General features: G+C 43.8%; 1 protein-coding gene across 2 annotated transcripts in view; it reads left to right on the top strand.

Annotated features, from left to right (window-relative positions):
* The window catches only part of LOC115085946 (zinc finger protein 850-like), a 53,664-nt gene extending 42,195 nt beyond the window's left edge, over positions 1 to 11,469 (top strand). For both annotated transcript variants that reach the window (XM_029592498.1, XM_029592497.1), the window contains 2 exons: positions 4,657 to 4,776; positions 6,596 to 11,469. In XM_029592498.1, the coding sequence (XP_029448358.1) occupies positions 4,657 to 4,776; positions 6,596 to 9,288 (2,813 nt within the window). In that variant the 3' untranslated portion in view covers positions 9,289 to 11,469. The remainder of the gene's footprint in view (positions 1 to 4,656; positions 4,777 to 6,595) is intronic.
* Positions 11,470 to 12,798: the final 1,329 nt, after the last annotated feature.

Genomic DNA, 12,798 nt, shown 5'->3' with positions numbered 1-12,798 from the left:
GTGGACGACAGAACCTGTCCTGCCCAACCAGCATGGCCAGCAGTTCTACTCCTCATTCCCAAGAAATCTGGGGGATTGAGACCCATCCTGGATTTATAAGTCTGGACAAGAACCTATATAGGGAGAAATTCAAATTGAACTCCCTCCGCACCATCCTACCTTTCATTCAGGTTGGAGAGTGGATGTGTACCCTGGATCCTAAGGGATATGTATGCTCACATACCCATTCATCCCTCCCATTGGCACTACCTATAGTGGAATCATCTCACTAGCAATCTAAGGTGCTTCCCTTCAGGCTGTCAGCTGCACCAAGGATCTTCGAGGAATCTTTGTTTTCCCTTACCTAGATTACAGATTAGTAATGAGAGCTTTCCAGCTGGGGTGTTAAACTTCCTGCAGAAGACAGGCCAACTCCTTCAGTCACTGGGTTTCACTGTAAATTTCAAGATTCCATCCTAAAAAAATTAAATTCATCAGGGCATGGATAGACTGCAGAGAAGAGAGGGAGAGTTTCTCCAATTAGATCGTGCACTGTGCCTCAGATTTCTGGCTCAACGATTGATACAGGCAAATCACACAACAACCAAGGAAGTATTTGTTTTTCTGAGCCAATGGCAGCAGCGATTCATTTGTTTTTTTTTTCCTAACCTGCTTCTTCTTGCGCATCCTCCAGTGGGGCCTCCATGCCCAATGGGACCAGTTAACGCAACCTTTGTTGACCCTGGTAAATGTCTCGCAGGAAATGAAGAGGGAACGACACTGGTGGCTGGAGCTGAACGTTTTAGAGAAGGGAGTTCTCCTTCATTTGCTTCTCCAACAAATCCTGTTAGCAACAGATGCATCCACCAAAGGATGAGGAGCACGTATTTGTCCTCATCCTTAACTAGGAGAACCTGATCATCAGTGGAATGGCTGTTTCTGCTCGTTCTGCTAGAGCAAGAAATCAGACATGCCTGAGAGCTTTCCTGCATCTTCTCCAGAGAAGCAGAATACTCATCCAAGTAGCCATATTTTACATCAACAAACAGAGGCGCACAGGCTAATGGAACTTCTGTCAGGAGGCCATAAGGGATTTGGGATTGGGCTTGAGACTACGAAGCCTTCTTTCAACCAGACCACTTTCTGGGGATTTCCAACACATTGGCAAACTACCTCAGCAGGGTATTGCCTTGACAAGTGGTCCCTGCATCAATCAGTAGCAGACAAACTCTTCAGTCTTTGGGGCAATCCATTGATTGATCTATTCACAGCAGAGGGAAGCAGAAACGAGGAAATGTTTTGCTGTATTCTTCCAAGCAAGCTCAGGTCCACTCTAGACCCTTTTCTGCTCAGCTGGAATGCAGGTCTCGGGTACACTTTCCCATTGCTTCCCCTAATAGCCAGGATAGTGCAAAAAGTGCTCAAAGACTGGACTTGCTTGATAATTATTGTTACTAGCATGGCCCAGACCAATGAGGTTCTCATACCTTGTGCAGTTGTCCAGCAGCTCCCCAATCCTTCTAAAGGCCGATCCAACCTTATTGATTCAAGAATAGAACCATCAATATCATTTGAACCTCTTCTCTCCCAAACTGATGACATGGATGTTGAGTTCTCTCTGATCACTTCTCTTATAACTACCCAGAAATGTTGGTTTAAATGTACCGTATTTGATGTTTTAAATTGTGTGTTTACTGTAAACCGCCTAGATGGCCAGACCCTGGCAAATTCACGGTATATAAAAACTTTTTAAATAAATAAATAAATAAATGTGTTGGTATCTGCCAGAAAGTCCTCAACCAGAAAGCCTTGCAACTTTAAATGGAAATGGATTTTTTTTTCTTGTTATCAGAGCTTCCTGGACCCATTCACTTGCGAACCAGGGAAGCTGCTTCAGTTCTTATCTCTCTCTCATCTTTGGGTCTCAGTAATTGTTCAGTCAAGGTGCATTTCAGTGCCATAGTGGCTTACCATATTCAGATTGAGAGAAAATCGATATCCACTCAACGTTTAGTGTCAAAGTTCATGAAAAGCTTATAGCCAAACCACCAGTGCCATAGGATCTTAATATGTTGCTGGCACAACTTGTAAAATCATTCTTTAAACTGTTGGAGTCAGCTTCTTTGAGGTTTCTCACATGGAGAGTGTTGTTCCTTGTTCCAGTCATGTCCGTTAACTTCCGGCTTTGGTGCATTAGTCTCCTTATATGCAAGTCTTCCACTGTAGGATGCTGCTTTGCACCCACCCTAAGTTTGTACCAAAATTGGTGTCAGCTTTTCATATAAATCAAGCTATTGTGTTGCATTCTTTCCAAGGCCAAACAAAAATGAAGGAGATTGTAAGAGACCCTTGGTTTACTCCCAAAAGAGAACTCGGCCTCATCGTCAGTCCTCATGACTATTCATCTCTTATGATCCTAATCATTTGGGCATAGCAATTGCCAAACATGCTCTGACAACCTGGCTACAGACTGTATTGCACATTATGCTCTCTCTGGCATCCAGAACATAGACTTCCTTAAGGCTCATCAAGTGAGGGCCATGGCCACATCAGTGGCTCATCTATGAGCTGTAACTAGCCAGTACATCAGTAAAACTGCAGCTTGGTCATCAGTTCACATCTTCACATCCCAATCTATCATGAAGTGACAGTAAATTTGGACAAGCAGTTTTGTGCAGCCTGTTCATCCAGTAGTCCACTCTTCATGGTGGGGTCTTGGTTGCTTTTTCAGTACGTGTCACGTGTGTCATGACTAATTCAACCCCTGCTTGTCAACAGAGAAGCAAGTTCGTTTACCATAAACAGTGTTCTCCATAGACAGCAGGATGAATTAGCCATGCTTAATACTTGCCTGCCTCACTGGCAAGTCGGCTACATGGCTAAAGCTTAGCTCTGAATTCAACTGAGGGGCTCATGAGGCAGCGTCCACTTGGGAACTCCCACATATGTTCAGTAGAGTAAACGCTCTGTGAGCTAAGAGAGAATGGTCTGATCAGTGCTGTCTCTTCAGCGAGAACCTCGGGGACATCCCTGGTTGATGATTTCCTCGGACCTGTGTATTTAAGCTCCACCTTTGTCCTCAGCTAGCCGACTTGGCAATAAGTTCCGTACATCTCTACAACTCCTGCCTTTGTGTTCCTGTGACTATGCTATCGGTCTCTTGGACTTGGACCCTGTCTGGTACCCGCTCCTTGGGGGCCAGCGTGCGCTCCTGCGGGGACTTGTTCTCCTGGCCTACCCCGCTCCTCGGGCTGGCTGTGTGCCTCCTGGGTCCTATCCTGCAAGGCTTCCCGCTCCTCAGGACTATCCCTGGAACACCTCTGCAACCTTAGGGCTTCCTTGCTTCTCGAGGTTGTGCCTGTGTTCTGTACTAGACTGTCTGCGCCTCCCCGCTCCTCGGGGCCGCGTCTACGTGCTACACTGAGACTGCCGGCACTCCACTGTTCTCCGGGACTGTGCATACATCATCAGTAGAGACCTGGCTCGGCCTTCCCTGCTCCTCGGGTTGGCCTGTGTCATTATATCAACACCCTCTACGCTGCACGGCTCCGCCCCTTGGGGCTGCCTCTCTGGAATACCTCCTGCATGGCCAGTCTCGCGCCTCCTGCTCTGCGGTCTGTCTGGTGCCTTCCTCTTCGGGGTCGCAGCCAAGGCATCGCCTCCAGCCTGCCTCCCTACTGTGGGGTACTCTCCTGGCTCATTGGGACCTCTCCATAGCTTCGCCCAGAGCTCCCCCCGCTGTGCCTAACCTCACCTCCCAATGGTGCGGACCTGTGGGGCTCCTCCCCATAGGTGGCAGCAACTCGCATTCGGGTCAAGGGTTCACGTACCCACAAACCTTAACACAAACTAAGGCTAAGGGTTTGACCTTCAAAAGATTAACTTCACAATAATGAATTATAGTGCTGAGAAGGCCCTATTGGAAATTCAAGATCTGGAAAATACAGAATAACTTTGATCAGCGGTAAAAGGGGAGTATTGAGACAGAGGCAAATTTCTGTATAAAGCTGGTTACCAAAGGGAAAATGAGAAAGTGGCTGATATAATTCTGTAAGAGAATAGCAGAAATGGTAAGAGCAAAGAGGTTAGCATTCAAAACACAGGAAAAAACACATACAGCCCAAATTTAAATGGCTGGGGCTTTGCTAGGGGGCGTGTTGGGGGAGGGGGGGCGGCACGACATTCGGGGCATTCCAGGGGGCGTGGCTGAGGCCTTCGGATCAGGTCAGGTGATTGCGGGCCAGCGGGCCACCGGCGCAACTTTTGCGATAAAGGTAGGGGGGGGGGTTAAAAGCCATAAATACTAATTTGCAGCTACAGTTTGGCAACATAAAAGCTAGTTAGCAGCGTATTTATTTATTGATTTTGCATTGCTGGAGACTTGTTTTGAAGCAATCATTTCTAAAAGATGCCTTGTGAGTTATCCAGCTAAATGCCTTTGAATATTGGTTTCCTTATCATTAAATTGCTATGTAGATTTGACTTGCTGGTGCACAAACTGGGCATAAAATATTACCTGTGTGCAGGGCCTCTGATCCAAGCTTCTTCTGGTCTGAACATTTTTATTTATTGAAGACAGCAAATATCTTTATGCTGGAAACTTTTAAATGCCCTAAACTTGGGCGAATCACAGCAGAGTGATTATGGGAAACCTAATGCTCTGTGTTCTTCCCCCAGGAGCAGGTTCTCCGGCCGTCACCCCTGATATTATCTCCCACATTGAACGAGGGGAGGAGCCGTACATCAGGGATGAGCCGGGATCAGAGGAAAGAGAAACTGGGAGAAGCAGCTGCTCAGGTGAGTGCAGGAATGAGAGGGACCGGGGTAAAACTGCTGAGATGAGGAGTGGAAGGAGCAGCTGGGAACTGCAGAGACCCCTCACCAGCTCCTCTGGAGAGCTCTTGAATCACTCACAGGGTTTCTGTCACAGGCACCAATCACACTGGATGTCCCTATCCTCATCCTGTTGCTTTAAGGCCATCTCAGGGCATTTGCGAGCGTGTTTGGGTGGGGGCTGGGGGTGATTTAATTGTTGTTTTTAGCTTTTGTGATTGGATTGAAGATGTTGCAGATCTCCAAAGGCAGGCTTGGAGTGGTCTAGCGGTTTATAACTAATAAATGAAAGGAAGCCAAGTTCAGTGAATTAAAGACTTTTTACCTTATAAATTGACTATTTGGAACTTGCCTGCACTCGTTGTGGGGAAAAGTCCAGGTGTGCATTGACAGGAGGTGTTCCTGAGGGGCTTGCACAGCTCAGGGGAGAAAAATAATGCATGGAAATTGCATTTACCTCTCCGCACACAATATTTTCCTTTAGACAGTTACCAGGTCTGGTGCCACCGGGTGTGCATACTGTGCATTTGCCTGGGGCGGCACACTCGGGCGGGCCAGCGGCAACCGGAGATGCTGCGGGGCCACCGGCAGAGCTTAACCCGCCAGTGGCTGAAGGAGAGAGGCCACAGCCGCCGGTGGAACTCAATCCGCCGGCGGCTGAAGAAAGTGAGGCCCGTGTTTTTATTTGCGTGTGCTCGCATTCCCACACACAGCTTTCCGCTCCCCCATCCCAAGCAGGAAGGTTGGTGGGCTGTGGTGGAGCTCATCCTACACGTATGTGTGTGTGAGTAAGAGCCTGTGTGTGTCTGTGAAAGCCTGTGTGTGTTCTTGTATGTTTGTGTGCCTGTGAGAGCCTATGTGTCTCTCACACTCTCACTCACACTCACACTCTCCACACACACTCTCACACACACACACACAATATGTATGTATCTGTAAGGAAGAAGAAGCCCAGACAGTGTGAGTGAATGAATGTGTTACTGTGCATGTGTGAGAGGGAAAATAACATTTGCAAGGCCCTACCTCCTCCAAACCACTATGATCTCAGGGTGACTGGAAATCAAAGGATCCCAGGTATGGAGAGCAGGAGATTTTTAAATCCTTATTAGTTTTAATTATTGGGTGTAATTTGATGTTTCTGCTCTTTTGAAATATTTAATTTTTTTTGGGGGGGAGGGGGGGAATAGAACATTTTTAAATTATTGGATTTTTTTTATTTTCTCATGTTTTGAAATATTTTATTGGTGTTTGGGAAATTGTGGATATTCTATTCATTAACTGGTTTAAAATATTTATTCTTTGTACAAATATGATTTTATTATTATGATTGATGTTTTATATTTTTTTATTTTATTATTTAATGTTTTATGAAGAATGGTAATGTTCCTGCTTTTCCATTGTTGCTGTGCATGTAGAGGTTTGTTGTGGGTTCCAGTTCAGTTCTTCTCAGCACGTTTATGTTGTTACTTTCTGATCTCTTCATTCTGTATTTGGTGAGGGTCTGTCTGTGTTCTGCATATGTGACAGCGGTGAGGGGGTGGGGGGCCTGTCAGTTTTAAAATATAGATTGGGGGAGGGAACTTGACTTTATTTGATGGGCTGGGACAGAGACTGAATGAATCATGAGGGGGGAGGGGCAGCACAGTATTTGTTTGTACAGGGTGGTGGGGAAAGTGCCTGGAAAGGAGAAAGAGCAAAGAAAAGAGAAAAAGAAATTTCTAATGTAAAATAAATAGCAAACTAAAACAATGTAAAGTAAGCAAAATGTTTCCTTTCTATCTAGAAAATGATGATCCCAGATACCATAATACAGAGGCACATCACTGGGCCCTCAGTGAGAATCTGGAAGGGAACAAGATGTTATCAGAAGGAGACACAGAGGAAACTTCTTCATGTTCTGATTGGGGGGGAACTTGCAGGAATCAAAGCCACTCAGAAAAGAAGCAAAGAAATATATCCGGCGACTCACCTAAGAACTCTACTGTGTGTGAGAAAAGTGCCAATAATTTTGTACACACAGGGGAAGAGCAGAGAAACCAGACAACGGAACAAAGATGTTCATATGATGTATGTAGGATATTCCTTATGGACCCTGTAACTCTGGAGTCACAGCAGAGTTTTCACACTGAAGAGAGGCCGTCTACTTGTACAGACTATGAGGAAACCTTAGGTCAGAAGGAAGAACTGGTGGAAGAACAAATATTACACACAGAAGATATATCTTATTCATGTTCTGAAAGTGGAAAAGGTTTAATTAAGAAAGGAGATCTAACACAATACCAGAAAATCAACAAAAGAGAGAGATTATTTACAGGTACTGCACATGTACATACTAATAAAGAAAGTCATCAGTATCAGAGATTTCAAACAGAGGAGAGATTATTTTCAAGTTCTGAATTTATTAAAAGTTCCAGACTGATGATGAACGTTACAAAAAAGAAAATCCATTTTAATGCAAGACCGTTTTCATGTACTGAATGTGGTAAGAGTTTTAATTTAAAAGCAAACCTCACAAGACACAAGAAAATACACACTGGTGAGAAACCATTTTCATGTACTGAGTGTGATAAAAGCTTTAATCAGAAATCAAACCTCACACAGCACCAGAGAATCCACACTGGTGAGAAACCATTTTCATGTTCTGTCTGTGACAAAAGATTTAGTCAGAAAGGAAAACTTATATTACACAGCAGTACTCACATTTTTGAGCGATCATTTTCATATACTGAGTGCCAACAAAGCTTCATTAGGAAAGCAAAATTTAAGAAACACCAGGAAATCCACACTGGGAAGACTCAACCCCAGGGACGATTATTTCAGTGTACTGAGTGTAGTAAAATATTCAGTCGAAAAACAACCCTGAAACGCCACCTACTTATCCACACTGGTGAGAGACCATTTTCATGTACTGTGTGCGGAAAAAGGTTTAATCAGAAAGCAAGCCTTACAAAACACCAGAAAATTCACTTGAGTGAGAAATATTCATGTCCTGAATATGTCAAAAGCTTTAATCAACAAACAGCTCTTACAAACCACCAAAAAATTCACACTAGTGAGAAACATTTTTCATGTACTTATTGTGATGAAAAAGTTTTCAAAAGATACCTGGGAATCCACAGTAGAGAGAGACTATTTTCATGTACTGAGTGTGATAAGTGCTTTACTCAAAAAGGACACCTCGCAAGACATCAGATAATCCACACTGGTGCAAGACCATTTTCATGCAATGAGTGTGGTAAAAGTTTCAAAACAAAATATCATGTGAAACAGCACAAGAAATTCCACACTGAGGAGAGACCTTTTAAATGCACTGAATGTGAGAAAAGTTTTAAGCATAAGAGAAACCTCACTATCCACCAGAAAGACCACAGTGGTGAAAGACCATTTTCTTGTACTGAATGTGATAAAAGCTTCAAAGTAAAATATTACCTCCAGGAGCACCAGAAAATTCACATTGGTCAGAAACCATTTTCATGTTCTGATTGTGGTAAATGTTTTACAGTTAAAAATAGTCTCACAGAACACCAGAGCATTCATACAGGTGAGAGACCATTTACAGATAAACAATGTGAAAAAAGTGTCAGGCTGAAGAGTAGCCTCATGGAGCACCAGATGTTCCTCATGGAAGAGAAACCCTTTTCATGTAAGTTGTGTGATAAACGTTTCCGGTCGAAAAATCTCCTACAAAAACACCAAAAATCCCATTCTGACGAGAGACCATTCTCATGTTCTCAATGTAATAAAAGCTTCAGGTACAAGGTTAGCCTATCACTTCACTGTCAAACTTACACTGGTGAAAGGCCATTTTCATGTATGCTGTGTCATAAAACTTTCCAGCTGAAAAGTCTCCTCCAAAAACATAAAAAAACCCATTCTGATGAGAGACCATTTTCATGTTCTGAGTGTAATAAAAGCTTTAAAGTGAAGAGAAACCTCAAAAACCACCAGAAATTGCACACTGATGAGAGACCATTTTCTTGTTCCAAGTGTGGTAAATGTTTTATTCATAAAATAATCCTTACGAACCACCTGAAAACTCACACCGATGAAAGACCATTTTCTTGTTCCGAGTGTGGTAAAGGTTTTAAGCATAAAATAAACCTCACAAGCCACCTGACAACCCACACTGATGAGAGACCATTTTCATGTACTGAATGTGATAAAAGATTCAAAATGAAGAAACACCTCACAGAACATCAGAAAATTCACACTAATGAGAGACCATTTTCATGTTCTGAGTGTCATAAAAGTTTTAGGCAAAAAATAATCCTCACTAACCACCAGAAAAGCCACACTGATGAGAGACCCTTTTCATGTTCTGAGTGTGATAAAAGTTTTAGGCAAAAAATAAGCCTCACCAATCACCAGAAAAGCCATACTGGTGAGAGATCTTTTTTATGTACTGAATGCAATAAAAGTTTCAAACTGAAGAAATCCCTCAGAGAACACCAGAAAATCCACACTGGTTGGAGATAATTTTCATGTTCTAAGTGGTAAAAGTTATAGATCTAAAATAACTTTCAGAAGACACCAGAGCAGGGAAGAGGGGTCTGCTGAGTATCTTTGTGATGATCTTGCTGTGTTACAACTATACTAAATATCAGCATGGTAATCCCCTATTATTAATGTATGAAAAGAAGTAACAAGCAAAATTCAAATTGTCCAGGATAAAAAAAAAGGTGCCACCTTATCCTCAGTACTATGGTTAATGATAGTGGTAGTTTTATGCAGAATCTGTAGGTGAAGACAACGCCTTTGGTAAAATTACAAGCCATGATACCCCTATAAATCAGGAGATAGACCACAGAACTAATGAAAAATTGAGAGGACTAAATACAGCTATATGTACCTCTGAAGATGAAATATAGATAATGTACTGTTATTTTTGTTATAAACTCTGTATTTAAATTACACAAAGTGAGCCCACCAATTATTAGAAGACAGAGCAATGCTATCAAAAGAAAAGCTATGGAAGCTAATTGGAAAAATTAAAAACATAGAAACATGGTGGCAGAGAAAATCATACAGCCTGTCTAAACTGACCATCCACACCTACTGCTCAGCTTTGCAATTCTTGCCACTCTTTCAGAGATTCCCTGTGCTTGTCCCATAATTTTTTGAATTCAGATTCTGTCCTTGTCTCTGACTTCTCCCTGGGAAGCTGCTCCAGGCTTTCACTAACCTTTCTGTAAAGAAATACTCCCAATTCTTCCCCCTGTCACCCTCATTCCAGAGCCTCCTTTCCATTGAAAGAGACCTGCCTCCTGTGCATTAATATATTGGAAGTATTTAAATGTCTCTATCATATCTTCCCTGTCCCACCTTTCCTCTGGGGTATATATATTTAGGTCTTAAATTTGTCCCCATATGCTTTTCCGTGAAGACCACCTGTCCTTTTAGTAGCAGTCCTCTGGACCAGGGACAACATCACCTCCTTTTTTCTGCTAACCATTCTTCTCCTTATGTGTCTAAGGAGAAATTACTACTTATCTGATAGTTTAATTTCCTCTAAAGAAGACAAGCCGATCCACATGAGTGGGTTATGTACCTCTACCAGCAGATGGAGTAAAGCTGACATCAGGCTGACATCAGCCTGCCAGTATTCTCTGGAAAAGCCAAACTGTGGACAAACTGATTATACCTGAACATGACTATTAACCATCAACCACTCATGCTTCCAATCAAATAGGAACACTGAGCTTAGACAAATGAATGAACATTCACTAAACTGAGGGATTGGTTATGATACTTACCAGTCCTCCAATGAATAACAGGAACAACACTGCGTTATCTACACCGAAAGGATGAACTAAAGGCAAGTTGGCAGCTGAGGACAGATTGTGGATTGCCCTGCCTTTCTTAGAGGAAAGGAAATTTCTCCGGGAAAGAGTAATTTCTCATTCCTCTGCACTCAGGCAGGCTAAGCCACACAAGTGGGATGTACCAAAACTACTCCCGAACAGGGCGGAAGGCTGCCCATGGTCCTGTCAACATCGCACATGTGAATGCAGTGTCCTCCTGAGCCTGAACATCTAAGTGGTAATGCTTGGAAAAGGTGTGTAAGGAGGACCACTTCATTGCTCGGCAAATCTCAGCGAGGCAATAATTGAAGCTTCGCCCACAATACTGCCTATGCGCTAGTGGAATGTGCTGTAACTTGTTTAGGCAAAGGAATCTCAGCATCCACACTGGCAGTTGTGATGGCTTCCTTAACCCAATGGGCTGTAGTTGCCTGCTTTGCTGGCTCACCCTGTGTACCTCCACTATGGAGTACAAACAGTTGATCAGACCTCCTGACAGATTTAGTAATCTTCAAGTACAACATCAGATGCCGCTTGACATCCAAGGCACACAAGACACGAAACTCACATATCTATCCCTGTCCAGCATGGGCAGGGAAATAGACTGATTGAAAACCATTCTCAGCAAAAAGGAAATTATAGTCTGAAGCTGTACTGGCCCTGGAGTCACATGCAGAAATGGCTCATGGCACAAAAGAGCCTGCAGTTTGGAAACCCAACATGCTGAACAGATTACCTATGAGAAAAACTGTCTTCAAGGTAAACAGCCACAAGGAGAGGCCGTGCAGCAGTCAAAAGATAGTGCCAAGAAATTCAAGACCAGATTAAGGTCCCACAGAGGCACCAGAAGCCATAAGGGAGGATGAAGACCTTGACCTGACTTCCGCTAAAGAAGTGGAATCTATTCTCAGAAAACTTAAACCAGCTTCCCACCCTTCAGACACCATTCCCACAAAATCCCTCCTCTCCATCCCGAACACTATATCCAAACCCATCGCAGACATCATAAACTCCTCCCTCTCTTCAGGCTCTGTCCCAGATGCTCTTAAACAAGCTATTGTCAAGCCCCTCCTAAAAAAACCAACACTAGACCCTAAAGACCCCGCTAACTTCCGCCCTATCTCTAACCTGCCCTTCCTATCCAAAATTATGGAAAAGATTGTAAACATCCAACTTACAGAATATCTAGAAAGCAACAACATTCTGCATCCAGCCCAATACGGCTTCCGTAAATACCTCAATACAGAAACCCTCCTGCTCTCCCTCACGGACCACTTACTCATAGGCATGGACCGAGGCAACTGTTACCTCCTCGCCCTACTCGACATCTCAGCTGCCTTTGATACCATCAACCATAACCTCCTCATCAACCGGCTATCCGAAATAGGCATCTCAGGCCTAGCCCTACTATGGTTTAAATCCTACTTATCTAACAGAAAGTTCTCCGTCAAGATAGGAAACGCCAACTCCACACTCTATCCCTTGTCTCAAGGTGTCCCACAAGGCTCCTCCCTCTCCTCCACCCTTTTCAACATTTATCTCACACCTCTATGTCAGCTCCTCACAGACCTCGGCCTCAAATTCTACCTCTATGCAGATGACGTTCAAATCGTCATTCCCATTCACAACTCTCTCTCAGATGCCCTTGCCTTCTGGAACACATGTCTTGCCAACATCAATGACTTCCTCACCAACATCCACCTCGCTCTAAACTCCTCCAAAACAGAGCTGCTCCTTATCTCTCCTCACCTCCCTCCCAAACCACCGATCTCCAACGATCCAGCTTTCAACGTCATAACACCCCAACCCACAGTAAGAGACCTTGGGGTTATCATAGATCAACAACTCAATCTCAAAAAACAGATCAACTCCATCCTCAAAGAAGGTTTCTTCAAGCTTCACATCCTGAAGAAACTCAGACCCCTCCTCCACTATCATGACTTCCGCACCGTCGTCCAAGCCACCCTTTCCTCAAAGCTGGACTACTGTAATGCCCTCTTCCTTGGCCTACCCTCCTCCCCCACCAAGCCCTTACAAATGCTCCAGAATGCCATCGCCAGGGTCATCACCAACTCAAGGAAAGCTGATCACATTACCCCAATACTCAAAGAACTCCACTGGCTCCCCATCGCATCCCGAATTCTCTTCAAAATTCTAACCATAGTGCACAAGTCCATCCACTCGC

Source organism: Rhinatrema bivittatum, chromosome 2 (assembly GCF_901001135.1).
Source record: "Rhinatrema bivittatum chromosome 2, aRhiBiv1.1, whole genome shotgun sequence".
Lineage (NCBI taxonomy): Eukaryota > Metazoa > Chordata > Amphibia > Gymnophiona > Rhinatrematidae > Rhinatrema > Rhinatrema bivittatum.
The sequence above is the reverse complement of the archived record's forward strand: the minus strand, read 5'-3'. Positions and strand labels throughout refer to the sequence as shown.